Source organism: Pelodiscus sinensis, chromosome 4 (assembly GCF_049634645.1).
Source record: "Pelodiscus sinensis isolate JC-2024 chromosome 4, ASM4963464v1, whole genome shotgun sequence".
Taxonomy (NCBI): domain Eukaryota; kingdom Metazoa; phylum Chordata; order Testudines; family Trionychidae; genus Pelodiscus; species Pelodiscus sinensis.
This window is the reverse complement of record NC_134714.1, coordinates 100145803-100161250: the sequence shown is the minus strand read 5'-3', so window position 1 is coordinate 100161250 and position 15448 is coordinate 100145803. Positions and strand designations below refer to the sequence as shown.

General features: G+C 44.4%; 1 protein-coding gene across 1 annotated transcript in view; it reads right to left on the bottom strand.

Moving 5' to 3' along the window:
* SPON1 (spondin 1) overlaps positions 1-15448 on the bottom strand; it is a 384871-nt gene that overhangs the window by 63785 nt on the left and 305638 nt on the right. Inside the window, exon 7 of the mRNA XM_075927822.1 lies at positions 13918-13982. Within this exon, the coding sequence (XP_075783937.1) occupies positions 13918-13982 (65 nt within the window). The remainder of the gene's footprint in view (positions 1-13917; positions 13983-15448) is intronic.

The window sequence follows — 15448 nt, the reverse complement described above, 5'->3', positions numbered from 1 at the left end:
AAAGTCAGGGTTTGGCTGTACCAGGAGAACTGGAAGTCCCAGGAAAAGGACAGATTTTCCATAACTTGCAAAGGAAGCAGCTGCTGTTCCAAGGGAAGTGATATGAGAATGGGATTTGGGGGCAGTGAGCCTGCAAGTAGAAAGCTATCATGCAGAGTGTCCACTGGGGGCAGCTGTATCACCAAGGGGGAGCTGGTTGGGGGAGGAGGGACAGCCTCTGATGGCCTCAGGTGCAGGTGCACAGTCTCCACAGCCCTGAGCCCGCCCTAGGAAGAAGCCAACAACTACCTCCATCCCCTGCCCTGAGCCCATTCTCACTCCCTGCCCTGACTTCTGCACCAATCACCCTTTGTCCTGATCCCCTCCTCCCCCCTACAACCCCTACTCTTACGCCCTCCCACAGCCCTGGCATCATAACCTGTGCTCCCCACATCCACAAGCCTCAGCCCTGACTCCTGTACCCCCAACACCGCCAGTCCCCTGCTCTGGACCCAGGCAACACCGGGTAAATCTTGTAGTGTTTTATATGCTTTTTGCTGCTTTCAGTTGCTTGTGGTGATTCGTCATCAGCACGTTAGTCATGTTTTACGGTTCTTTAATTCTTTGTCAAATGCTTTATTTTTCTTGGATGCAGCTATTATTACAGTGAAAATAATGTATTGTTAATTTTGATGCACTTCAGGTGAACAGCTGTTACTCTGGCAGTGAGTAGCTTGCTTATTATATATTTCCCTATTGTATAGTATGCAAATGGCATTCTCAAAATGATGGTCAAATTGCTACCTTAATACTGGTAAGGCCTACTTATTTCTGAATGTGACAGATGACACTTTTCTTCATCAGATCAATACTAATTCAACAAGAGATGATATAATTTCAGACTAGGTTTTAGGAAGTAGTGAGGACATCCTAGAACAACTGGTAATAGGAAATAACATTGGATCAAGTGAGTGTGCATTTATTCCTTTTAAATTAAATGGAAGGATAATCAGAATCAGGATGTCAATTATGTTTTTGTTTTTTTTAATTTCTAAAGGGTGAACTTTGGGAAAGTATGGCAACTAAAGAAGTTAGCTAGACGGAAGTATTCCAGGACTCAAATGAGAAGGAGGCTGGGAATTTCTTCAAATCAGTTGTGCAAAAAATATCTGAAATTTGCATCCTAAGTAAGGGAGGGAGGAAACTTCTAGGAAAAGGCTCCAGACCCATCTGGATGAATAACCACATTAAAAATGTTACTGGGCATAAGCAGAGAGCCTATCGGGAAAGGAAAATGGGGCTGATCAGCAGGAAAACTACAATGTGGAAGTTTGAAAAATGTAGGAGTGAAATGAGAATCACCAAAGGTCAAGCCGAATTAGCTCTTGTTAAAGAAATTAAAATAAATGTATAGTTATAAAAAGAAAATAAAGATCAATGAGGTTGGGTTACTCTGCAGTGTGGAAGGGAAGGAGATTAAAAATAATCTGGGTACAGAGTGTGTTCCAAAAATTAAAGGAGTACTTTGTGTCCATTTCCAATAGCAATGATTATATGGAACATGGGCATGAAAGCAGTAGGCCTGATGGCTATGTGTGTCTATAAATTGAAATTACCGCATCTGGGGGTGGAAGAAAACTTAAAAAAATTAATGGACCTCAGCAGGGTGATGGAGGTAAACTGGGCGATCCTGTCCTTCATTGAGAAGTCATGCTCGATAATATTGCATCTGTGGTTTGGCTGCTTCTCCCCGTCCTCTGTGGCAAGGTCCTGCATACCCTGGGGGGTGTGCATGTACAACAGTTCAAATGGAGAAAAACCAGTGGACACCCGAGAAACCTCCCAGATGGCAAACAAGAGGTACGGGAGTAGCGTATCCCATCTTTCCCATTCCGACTCACCACCTTCTGGATCATGTCCTTGAGGGTGTAGTTGAACCGCTCAATGAAGCTGTTGGTCTGCGGATAGTAGACTGACGTCCTCAGGGCCTGGATGTGGAGCAGTGCGCACAGGTGTTTCATTAACTTAGAGACAAAGGGGATACTCTGGTCTGTTACAATCTCCTTAGGTATCCCCACTCTTGAAAAGATCTGGACCAACTCTCTCGTTATGGTCTTCGAATGGGTATTTCGTAGGGGTACTGCCTCTGGGCACTGAGTGGCATGATCTGGGACCACTAATATGCTCTTGTGCCCCCGAGCTGACTTCTTCAGTGGCCCAACTAGGTCCATCATAATATGCCCAGAGGGGACCTCAGTAATAGGCAAGGGCATCAATGGGGCTCTCAGGTGTGGCTGGGGTCCATGCAGTTGGCACTCAGGGCAGGAAGCACAATACCGCTGGATTTCCATGTACATCCTAGACACAAAATCATGTCCAGGTTTTATTAACCCCTAAGTGGCCCCCAAACAAATGGCTGTGGGCCAGTCACAGGATGGCTTTCTGGTGTTTCTGGGGCACCAAGAGTTGTTCCATACCTGTTCCTGGACTAGCACTGTTAAGTATAGTAGATTCCTTTTCATTATGTAGTACAGTTTAGGGCCCTTGTTCCTTCCTTCTACTGGAAACCCATTTACTTCAACTACCTCCTTGCATATGTTCTGGTTCAAAATTTTTGAGTGAGGATCCTATATGCCTGAGCTCGGGGTGGAAGGGGGGCGGGGGGAGGGCTTCTGTGTCTTCCATCCCAGGAGGCCCTATTGAGCTGGCCCGTTCCTCAGGCCTGTCTACCACTTGTGCAGCACCCCTTCCGTTGGGCTCAGTCTCCCCACACGCCAGGGCCTGTCTTAGGTTCTGGGCCAGGATTTGAGGGTATGTCTACACTAGCCCCCCTACTTCGAACTAGGGAGGCTAATGAGGGCGATCGAAATTGCAAATGAAGCCTGGGATTTAAATATCATTAGCATGTTCCTGGGCGGTCACCATTTTGGAAATTGACTAGCCCGGAATAACTACCCGCGTCTACACACAGCAGAGCAGGGCAATTCCAAAATAAACCCCTTACTTCAAATTACCAGTTAACCTCATGAAATGTGGTTTAACTGGTAATTTGAAGTACGGGGTTTATTTTGGAATCGCCCTTCTCTGCCGCGTGTAGACGTGGGCAGTTATTCCGGGCTAGTCAATTTCCAAAATGGCAACTGCCTGGGAACATGTTAATGAAGCACGGGATATTTAAATCCCACACTTCATTTGCAATTTCGGTCGCCCTCATTAGACTCCCTAGTTCGAACTAGAGGGCTAGTGTAGACATATCCTGAGTGTTCAGTCTCTTGGTGGCCCTCCTTTCATGCTTCAATTTCTGGGGCTTCCCAGGCTCAGTGAATAGGTCCTGGGAGAGCTCATGGAAGATGGGGAGTGGGCCCTCTACCCTCACCTCATCAGTAGGGAGTACATTGCTAAACCTGGGGAAGTCCTGCCCGATCACAACCTGATATGGGAGCCTCAGGACCACCTCTGCTGCCACCCTTGTGATGTTCCCCTGGATTTCTATCTGCACAGGGATGACAGGGTAATAGCAGACGTCTCCATGCACACAGGATATCCCTGTATGGTTGGTGCAGTATAGCTGGTCCTGTCCCCTCAGTCGTCCAGAGACCAACATGATGGCACTCCCTGAGTCTACTGGAGATCCATCTTGGTCACATGCACCTGGGGAGCCAGAGCCTTCAGCTGCATTATCACCTCCCATAGGATGGTTCCATCCTGGGCAGCCTGGCTCATCCGCAGCTGGCTAGTTTCCTGCTGTAGCCAAATTGACTCCTACTGGGCAGCCACCTGAGCCCTAGTAGCTTCATGCTGCACTGCAGTGGCTTGTATGAGCGCCTTCACTATGTCCCCCATTTTGCTTTTCTCTCTTCTTAAAGGGAAAGCTTAGCCTGCCCTGGGTGGGTGTGCTGCAGGGTCTCCCGGAAGCAGAGGATCCCACTCCTGACACCACATATCCCAGGACTGGGTCCCAGGCCCTCTGCTCAGTCCACAATCTGACAGTCTCAGTATTGCATCACTGGTCCCTCTTTCCCTTGCCAGGGTTTGAGCTTTTGTCCCTTGGCCACAAAGTGCGGGGACAGGTTCCCCCTGGTCAGCCTGGGCTCGGTAAACAGTTCTTTCCTGCTACCAGCTGGACTCTCAGGCTATGGGGGGAAAGGGAGCCCAAATACCCCTCGTCAGAGCTCCTCACTCCCTTTGCTGTCTCTGGCAACGCTGTCATTTCCTAGCTCCTTTTTTCTGGTCATCTCCTTTTCTGTCCTGCTCTCCACTCACACCAACTTCCTCCCTGCTCTCTCCCCCTACCTGCAGAGAAGACTTCTTTTTAAAAGGCTCCCTGGCAGCCTCAAGTGAGATCAGCTGGCCCTGACTGATTTACAGCAGCTCTTTCTCCCCGCTCCTGATTAGCCAGGGCCCTTGCTGCCTTTCTCTCTCCCTAATCTAGCCCTCTGGCCTGACCCTGTCATAGTAGCATGTCTCAATTAAGAAAACGTTCCATTCTATGGCCTATTATTCAATTTAATACACCTAGGCTAAGTCTTCCAGTATATTTCTCCATTCATATAATGGCTCCACCACGGAGCTTGACTTTGCAGTGTACATCTGTGGCTATGGGATCCCTCCTGAATAGGGACTCATAATCCAGCCTCTTCAAACAGCAGCACCACTATACAGAATCATAAAACCACAGGATTGGAGGGGACTGCAAGGACCACCTAGCCTAATCCCCTGCTAGGATGCAGGATTTGTTGTGTCTAACCATCCAAAGCAGATGGCCATCCAGCCTCCTTTTGAGAACCTCTAGTGAAGAAACTTCCACGACTGCTCAAGGCCATCCGCTGCATTTACTCACAGGGTCTACAGAATACAGTACACCAAGTGAACAGGACACCTACAGTATGTTCTACCTCTGTATGAAAACAATGGCCCTGCCTAAAATACTTTTTTTTAGCCCTTTGGTACATAACACACAGCATAAAAGGCTTTATCGCAACCATGTAAGCATTCAAGAAAATTCTGTGTAATACAAATACACACTGAGTGTAGTGCTCAGTATATGAAGTGTGTTTCTAGGATTACAAAGAGCTTAATAGAAGTAAAAGCCTGGATCTCACCTTTTATCCAAAGTTACAGAAACCGCAGAGCATAAATGCTACAGAGAACTAGTCCAAATGGCCAGGAAAATGTCTAATAAAGACTGTAAGAAAAATGAGTATTGTAAAATGTCCTGTAACATTTAACTATGAAATAACAACATCCCCATTTCTCTATAGCCCCCAGTTGACACTCATTGCTGGTGAAATTATATATGCATGATTTTACTTTCAAATGATTAGGTGGAGCAGTGTTTATAAGCAATTTGTATAATCAAATGCTAATGATATACAATGAATGGGTTATTAAAGGACTATAATATCAACTTTCCTTTTCACTTAAGAGGAAATAACGAATAAAAATTAAAATGTGCACATTATGCAAGTTAATTAGAGTTCAGAATAAGTCTGCATTTTTCCAATTCAGCTTGCTAGTTAGTCACATCTAAAACAAACCATTTGAAGTTGTGTCTGTTCAAAACATATTTTTTCTGTATCCTTATTGTACTTCTCAGCTTAGTCTAAGGACTTGATTAATTGAGCCAAACAACAATTCAGAAGTTAATTTTGTTCATTTGTGATCTACACTTTTATAAATTATTTCTATGGATAGCACGTTTTACTCACAGCAAACAGTAAGCTTTACTTAGCAGTGCCTTTTGTTACAGTACAATGGGTCATTTTAGCACTATAATGTATCAGGAAGGTAAGAATTACATTAACTTAAACTGAGCAAATACCCTCAGTTTATTTACTTGAGTGCTTTGCAAAGCAAAATTTACTCAGCTACCTACTGTTTAAAAAACATTTGGTACAAAGTGTAATTTTCTATACAAATATTTTAGTAACAGAAACTAGATCTACAGCATGGAAAGTAAAAGAAACATTTTTCCTTCCTGAAGATGTTGAAAGAAAATGTTTGGAATCCCACTGTGCGAATTTTTAGTTTACTAGCTATGGGGAAGCTTGTTTTCATATTGGGAATACTTTTAATCATGGCTAATAGGATATTCTTAAAAGATTAATTGACAGTAGTGACTTAAAGACATTGCCAGGTTTCTAGGGGATAGATTTGGGGAATTTAATTATTTTTTACCTAAATCTTTTCAGCTTTCAAAACTTCCCTTCTCTATGCTGATTGATCTAGAGTTAGTAGAGAAAGACAATTGGCAGATAGTGTAATTTTAAGTTATAAGAAAACACGATGGACTGTTTTCTGCTAGGATTTGGTAACTAGGTTTATCCAGACTAAACCAGGTGGTGGCAGCAAGCTAATGAAATAAACCGCAAATCCTCTTGCTGGTACACAACATCACCAGAGTAATGGCTACCTAAACAAGCAATTTAGTAACATTCTGCTATTGCCAGCAGGAACATATTTCAGAGAAATGGACTTCTTAAATATTTAAATAGAACACTATCAACTCTGCTTCGGTGGTGTATCTTCCTCCTTTAGGGACAATATATTACATACCATCTCTGTAGAATGCACATTAATAAATAATTCCACCTCAGTTTTAACAGTAATTAGGGTGTCCCTGTAGTAAGTACAGGTAATACAAATACTTCTATGACAAATATGGAGGTAAATTTCTCTGTTCATGGTAGGGGCCTCTAGATGCCACTTAAATATAAACAATCGTTAGGTAACATTTTCAGTTTCGGTGAATGTAAATATATACAGACAGTCCCCGGGTTACATGGATCCGACTTACATCGGATCCCTACTTACAAACGGGGTGAGGCAACCCCGCACTAGCTGCTTCTCCCCAGCAGACCAGGGAGACACGAAGCTAGTGCCCCCCCCCCCCCCCCCCAGCAGACCAGGGAGACACGGAGCGGCTTTTCTCAGCAGACACCTCAGCTTGAGAATAAAGGACTGAGGGAAGTGAGGTGTGGGAGAATAAAACTGAGCTCTGGAGAAATGTTTGGCTAGAGTTTCCCCTACAATATGTACCAGTTCCGACTTACATACAAAATTCAACTTAAGAACAAACCTACAGTCCCTATCTTGTACGTAACCCGGGGACTACCTGTATACACATCTGTGCACACATTGTATGTATGTACAAACATGCACCACACCCCTTATTATATGGATATAGAGAAATTAATTTATCACTCTGTCTATATAAATTCTCTCTATCCATATGTATAGATTAGATCAATTATAAACAGAGAGAGAGATGTTTATCTCAATTTTTCTCAAATTTTTGAAAGCAGAAGTCCCCTTCAAAAATGGAACCAATCATGCCTTCTCTGCAACTTTCCATATGTAGAGCCCTGCGTGCAAACAAAATAGGTATCCATGTCTGCATCTGCAAAAATGATATGCAACTATCCAGAGCCACATCTGTGGGCATGGATACCTTCAGGTATAAAGTGGATATCCACACATTTGCAGGGTTCTAGATACAAAATTTATATCCACATTGACAAAAATAAGGCATCGATGCAGGTACTAGGGGTGTAAAATCCTGGTTAATCAATTAACCGGGTAGGTTAACCTAACATTTAACCAGTTAATCACCTAAGTGGTATCTCACCACTCTAGTCCCCTCAGCCTGCAGGGCTCCCATTCCCAACACCGTGCCAGCTGCCAGCTGCATGGGGCTGGCTATTGGGGCTGGAGTAGCCCTCCGTCTGTGGCAGTCCATTGGCAGGGGGCTGCTCCTGGGGAACTGGTAAAGGTGATGCTTAGTGGGTAAGCAGTTAACTGGTTACATGTTCACATCCCTAGCAGATACCCACAGATATCAGTGGATATGCAGGGTTCTATACATGTGAACAACTTCCTTTATAAATCTCCGTGCCATACCCAAACTTGTCTATTATTTCCTTTGGGAGACATGGGCATTGCTTTTATATGATACTTCTTCTCCAGATGCATTCTATGCTGGTAAGTGGTACAATAGATAACAATGGTTAGAGTACAGCATCATTATTGGGCATCTGAGTTAGTACCCTGGGAAAAAAGGGCCATTAACAACTCACTGCTATTGTTTCAGGCTCTTTGTAAACTTACAGTCATTAAGTTACACTTGTTTCATATTGGGTGCGTCCATGTTATGGCTGTTAGAGCAGCACTGGTAATGGCGTCACAGCTCCCCCACATAATACTGTAGGAGCGTAAAGGCTTCTGACACTGTTAGAAGGGGTTTCTTTGTTGATGCTGTCATTCCAGATCTCTGAACGGCAGCAGCTAGGTTGAAGCCATGGCTACAGCCAGCGTTAAGTCAAGATAACTGCTATACTCAAGGTGTCACATTTTTCACAGCCCTGAGCTCTGTAATGTAGCTCAGTCAACCTCAGTTTTAGGTGTAGACCAGACCAATTATCAAGGTTTTCTTTTACAACCACCACACCTAGAGATCAATTTAAAAAAAAAAAAAAGCTGACACTCTGCAAAACAATCAACTCGCTAATCCTCACTAATTCTTCATGGAGCCCAAAGCGGGTGTTCCACACTTGGGGTATGTCTACACAGAAAAATTATTTTGAAATAACAGCCCTTATTTTGAAATAAGTTTCATAGCGTCTACACAGCGAAATCACTATTTTGAAATTAATTCGAAATAGCGCAGCACTTATTTCGAATTTGGTAAACCTCATTCCATGAGGAATAACACCAAATTTGAAATAGCAATTTTGAAATAAGTACTATGTAGACACTTATATCGAAATACGAAGCCTCCAGCCTTCCCAGGGTGCCCTGGTGGCCACTCCAGCCTCAACCAAGAACACTCCACTCCCTCCCCCTCTTCCCGGAGCCCTTAAAGGGGTTGACTCTGGCCACAGTGCCTGTGCCAGCTCCAAGCTTGCCAGCCCAGAGCCAGCAGTCCCTGTTCCTGACCCAGTGGCCCCAAAACATGAGCCAGCAAGCCACTGGCAGCCAGCCCTTCACCGCTCCCCAGTAGCAGTCTTCCAGCTCCCAGGAGCTTGCCAAGGCCCGGAGAAGGCGGGCGCCTTCCTGGTCCAGGGTGGAGATAATGAATCTTATTCAGTTTTGGGGAGGATGCCCCCAATATCCATGATCTCCACACTAGACAGAGGAATCCGGCCGTCTATGGCAGGATAGCTGCCAGCCTGGCCACCAAACGCCACATGCGAAGGCAGGAGAAGGTTTACATGACAATCAAGTTGGTCCAGTGAGACCCCCAACCCTGAGCTTCCCCTCCCCCTTCTTCCCCTGGCTTCCCCCTTCCAGCTCCCTTCTCCCAGGTTTCCCCCTCGCCTCTCCCACCCTCTCTTCTCACCTCTCCCACCTCCTTTCCCCAGTCTCACCAGTTTCATTTCCCACCCCCCAGTTTTGTTAAATAAAGAGAGTTTGTGTTCATGAAAATACGTGTATTTTATTTGACATCAGGAAGGGGGGTTAGGGAGGGGTAAGTGGAAGGATGTGAGGGAGGAATGAGGCACAAGCCACCAATGGGGCAGACCAGGGAGGCTCTTAGTGCTCCTCAGGGTGGAAGCTCTCCCGCAGGGCCTCCTGGATACTGACAGCCCCACGATGGACCTCCCAGATGGCAGCCTGCAGAAAGTGCAGCCAGGCTTGCAGCAACGCATCCAAGAGAAGCACCAGAGAGCCCAGGGGCAGCTCTGGCTCCATGTTGCAGAGTGCTGTGGTGTCCTGAGTGAGGGCAACCAGAGCACGCAGAGACAAAGGGTATGTCTACACTACCCCGCTAGTTCGAACTAGGAGGGTAATGTAGGCATACCGAACGTGCAAATGAAGCCCGGGATTTGAATTTCCTGGGCTTCATTTGCATAAGCGGGGAGCCGCCATTTTTTAATCCCCGCTTGTTCGAACCCCTTGCAGCGCGGCTACATGGGGCTCGAACTAGGTAGTTCGGACTAGGTTCCTATTCCGAACTACCGTTACACCTCGTGGAATGAGGTGTACCGGTAGTTTGGAATAGGAATCCTAGTCCGAACTACCTAGTTCGAGTCCTGTGTAGCCGCGCTACACGGGGTTCGAACAAGTGGGGATTTAAAAATGGCGGCTCCCCGCTTATGCAAATGAAGCCCGGGAAATTCAAATCCCGGGCTTCATTTGCAAGTGCAGTATGCCTACATTACTCTCCTAGTTCGAACTAGGAGGGTAGTGTAGACATACCCAAAATGCTTTGCTGTCCCTCATCGAAGTAGATAAGCAAGCAGGGAAACCTTAGAACTGGCTCTTTGGTGGGGCGGGGGCATTCCTTTAAGCACAGACCTCAGATAGCCTCAAGCAGCAGCCCCACACAATAATTCCTGACCTGGTGCCCAGCTGGAACTGGTTCCGGCCAGCCTTAAATGTGATTCAGAGTCCACTCAGAGTGGACGCGCTATTTTGAAATAGCAAAATGCTATTTTGAAATGCATTTTGTGTGTAGATACACTATTTTGAAATAAACTATTTCAAAAGAACTATTTTGAAATAAGATATTTCAAAATAACACTGTAGTATAGACATACTCTTGGGGAACACAGATATAATGGACAATACTTACACTAGACACTGTTTCTTGATAGTTGATATTCTTTTACATAGAAGCTGAGGAGTAAGTACTAGGAAAGTCACACCTAAGGACTGAAAGGCCATCTCAGGTCTGAATGGTCTCGACTGAAAATTAGATCCTATTTTCCTATTAGATCCTTTATATAAATTGGACTAAGTTGCTCGGGTCAGTCTTATATTAGGTGCATACAGTGCTTTGCACAATGGGGTCTCAGTTCTGACAGGGGAACACAATATGCTGCTATAATAACCCTTAATAAAAATCATGTAGAAACGATTTACATCTGTGCCCGACAATCCTTCCTGGATCTAAATCCCCCACCCTGGGCTAAGACCAGAGCTGTTCCCATACTCCAAACCCCATAACCCAAGACCAGAGCATGCACCCCAACCCACCTACCCCAGTCTGGTGAAAGTGGTTGAGGATGGGGGGAAAAGGGTGATGGAGTGAGCATGGTGAGGCCTTGGAGCAGAGGCGGGGCCTCAAAGAAGGGGCAGGAAGGAGGTGGGACAAGAGTATTTGGGTTTGAGGTAGAGCTTATGTTGCATTTAAGTTGAAAAGGTGATCTTGTGATTAAAAACCTCTGTATTATAGTTTCACTAACTTTGATTTTTATGTATTAATTTAATGTTTTTTAAAGATGATGAATTTACTTCCCTGGAGCAGCAAACCTTCTCTTCATCTCCAACACAAGAAAAAGCAGAGAGTTAAAAACCCACCCTATGTTGGCTATGCCAAAGCCTTGACAATGCTGAACACCAAGGCAAACCTTTCCTGGGGTGAGCACTTTGATGCAAAACATCACCAGAGCTCGGTCACAAAATTGGAGGCAAAACAAATATAATAAAATAAAGGCTCTGAGCCAAACAGATCCCACTGCAATAAAATTGGGTGGTGGAATGAAGACTGAGTTTTAAAAGACAAGCAGGCAAAAAACAGATACAAAGACATTGGAGCTTGATCTAGGGAATCCCAGTGAGTTATTCAAAACTGAGAGCTGGTGAGAAGTAAAGTTGGCCATCTAGGGTGTGTCTACACTGCACCCGTAGCTCAAAATAAGCTACGTAATTTGAGTACGCAAATTGCACAGCTTACTTTGAGTCAATTTCAAAATAGCTTATTTTGTACATTTTGAAGTAACCCGCTATTCCAAAACATCTCTTACTCTTCGTAGAATGAGGTTTACAAGGATGTCAGAATAGCGGGTCTGTTATATTTCAAAATAATGGGCTTGCTGTTAATAATGGGGTAGCTATGTTGGGATAGCTCCAGTGTCCCGAAATAGTGCTGCAGTGTAGATGTAGCCCCTAATAATGGCCACAGCTGAACTGTGGAATGCCCATTACCTATATTAAAGAAGAACATACTAGAAGACTCTAAGTACTGGGGGAGATAATTACTCATGCAACACCACAGATTTATAAATTTTAAGGCAAGAAGGAACAATTCAGATTGTATAGTCTGATCTCCTGCATAAAATAGACCAGAGGACTCTATCCGCTACTATCTGAAAATAAAAGCTCTTTTTGAGCTGTAGCATACATTCTATAAAAATATCTAATCTTAAGTCAAAGACCTCAGCATTAGACTCCCCTGCATCTCAAGGTAAGTTGTCTCTTAATGGGGAGTTAACTGCCCCATTGTTAACATTTTGTCCCTTATTCCAGTCTGAATTTGTTCAGCTTTTTCTGATTGACTAAAATTCCTTCTGCTGTCAGAAAACTCTTCCCCATATGGATATTTGCTGACTGTTTTGAAGTCACTTGTTAACCTTTCTGTGGATAAATTAAATAGCTTCTTAAGTCTCTCTCAATAAGGCATGTTCTCCAGTACTTGAAACATTCTTGTAAACCTTTTCTGAGCTCTCTCTAATTTTTCATCATTTTAAAAGTGTAGACATCAGAACTGGACACTCTATTCCAGTAATGGTCTCACTAGTACAGTATATAGAACTGCTGCCACCATTTGCTTCTCTCTCCTGTGTGATACTGTCTTGCTTATACATGCAGATATCGTATTAGCCCTCTTAGCTATGGCAATGACTGGAGTGGGGACACTCGTTCAAGTGGTTCTGTCATAACCCCTAAATCCCCTTTCTTGCCAGAGTAACCTACACATTTTATTCCTTGGTGGCTTTTACACGTATCAGTGTTAAACATGCATCTTTTCAAATGAGCTTACCACACCAAGTGATCTGGCTTAGCCTGTACGTCTAGACTGCAAGCCTCTTTCGAAAGAGGCTTTTTTGAAAGATACTTTCAAAAGCGTGTCTAGACTACAACCAGTATTTTCGAAAAAGCAAGCCACTTTTTCTAATAAGAGCACACAGGCAGTTTGTATGCTCTTTTTTGAAAAAGCACAGTTTGCATTACATAGCGCCTTTTTTTGAAAGAGCACTTTCAGAAAAATAGGCATTATTCCTCCTAAAACAAGATTTTCTGTGGTAGAAAATACAGCTGCATTCTTTCAATTTACTTTTGAAAGAAGGCGGCAGCAGTCTAGACACAGGGGAAGTTTTTTTGGAAAAAGGCCACTTTTTTTAAAAAAAACCTTGTAGTCTAGGCACACCCTAAAAGTGACCGCTCCCCATCACCATGTACCACTCCATCATTTTTTATGTCTCTTGATATTAAGAGTTAAAAAATTTAAGATTAGTCACAGTGAGTAAAACATGGCCATAGGGTGATTTGACACGAAAGATCCTGAAGAGTTTAGCAAGGGGAGAGGTATTTCCGCTAAAACAGGGGTTCTCAAGTGGGGGGTCAGGACCTTTCAGCGGGTCATATTACTACTACATGAGGGACTGTGATGGGATAATGGTGTTAAATATATAACAATTGTTTTCCATTTATAGAGGGGCTTGTTCTCAGAGGTGCGCTATGTGAAAGGGGTCACGAGTACAACGTTTAGGAACCACTGCCCAGAAAGGTCAGGACCTGAGCTTTGCTCATGAACTTTGACCAGGCATCCAATTACCCTCTTTCCACACAGAACATGGGAATGGAGTTGGCTCAACTTCTGCAACAGAGAGCTCTGGTTTATAAGCCTGCCTTGAGGTTGACACCCAGACAGCCTGACACATGGATCTAATATATGTATGCAAACACTGAATTGTTTAATACAGGTTCAAACACAATACAACTTTTTCTCTTTTCCCGATATAGTTAATAAGCTCCATGCACACATGCAAAAAGGCACTTGCTGGCAGAATACCAAAGCCCAAGCCAAACGCATACATACTTTGATATTTTTTCTTTGCAGGAGCAAAACATTGTGTAAGGCAATAGGTTTAGAGCAGTCTGTTAGATGATACTGAACAGGAGTCTGTCGGGAGCCTCCACTCTCTATCTACTTACACGTTTAGTGGTTGCCAGGCAGGCCACTGGGCTTTCGCCTTGATGACAGTTAAAACCTCATCGCTCTGTAAAAGGAGACAAGAGAATATAAAGGAGTGATTGGGACAATGAGAGAAACATTCTGCAATATTTTGTAGCAAAACGAGCAGGCACTTGGGATCCAAGATGCATCTCAGAATTCTGATGAAGACCTCACTTTCCCTGCTGCTCCTAGGACATTCTGCCCTGCTCAGCGTGGGGCAGAGAGCAGTGTACCTAGACACAGAGAGGAAGGCACCATCACTACATTGCTGCCTCTCTTCCTTTCTCCTTTCTCTCTCCTTTCCCACTTTCTCAACTCAGAGGGTGGGGAGCCTCGGTTCATCATGTGTCCCTTTGAAAGTGGTGGCATTTATGGTGCAAAATGAATCATGACTTCTGGTTCAGCTGTTCCGGTTTATAAGTACTCTCCCCTCCATAGTACTAGAGGGAAATGAGTATCCAAACGCCATGGACGTGGCCAGTGGCAGAAAGGCATAAACAAGGACTGTTCTGCTAAGACTGTGGAAAACTTGGGAAGACCAGAGAGACCAAAATCCAAACAGTGCTCTGTAGTTCCTACAGATCTGCTCATTCCAAAATATAGGTACCCTGCCACTGTACGGGGAAGACAAAAACATTTAAAAAACAATGAGTGGTCCTTTTAGTATCTTAGGGTACATCTACACTAGCTCGTTAGTTCAAGCTAGATAGGGTAATGAGGGCAAGCGGAGTTGCAAATGAAGCCCGGGATTTAAATATCCCGGGCTTCATTTGCATGTTCCTGGGTGCCGCCATTTTTAAATCCCCCTTAGTCCGAACTCCGTGCCTGCGGCTACACGCGGCACGGAGTAGGTAGTTCAAATTAAAGAACCTAATTCAAACTACCGTTACTCATCGTGGAATGAGGTAGTTCAAATTAGGGTCTTTATTTTGAACTACCTACTCTATGCCGCATGTAGCTGCGGGCACGGAGTTCGGATTAAGGGGGATTTAAAAATGGCGGAGCCCGGGAACATGCAAATGAAGCTTGGGATATTTAAATCCTGGGCTTCATTTGCAACTCCGCTTGCCCTCATTACCCTACCTAGCTCGAACTAAAAAGCTAGTGTAGACGTACCCTTAGAGACTAACAAAAATACAGCAAGCATCATGAGCTTTTGTGGGCACAACCCACTTCTTCAGATGACGAGTGAAGCAAGAGGCCCATGCTAGCTCATGATACCATCTATATTTTTTGTTAGTCTCTAAGGGTATGTCTACACTACCCCGCTAGTATGTCTACACTACCCCGCTACACTACCCCACGAGGAGTAACGGTAGTTCAAACTAGGAAGCCTAGTTCGAACTACCTAGTTCGTGCCGCGTGTAGCCGCGCGGCACGGGGTTCGAACGAGAGGGGATTTAAAAATGGCAGCACCCCGCTTATGCAAATGAAGCCCGGGAAATTCAAATCCCGGGCTTCATTTGCAATTGCGGTATGCCTACATTACCCCGCTAGTTCGAACTAGCG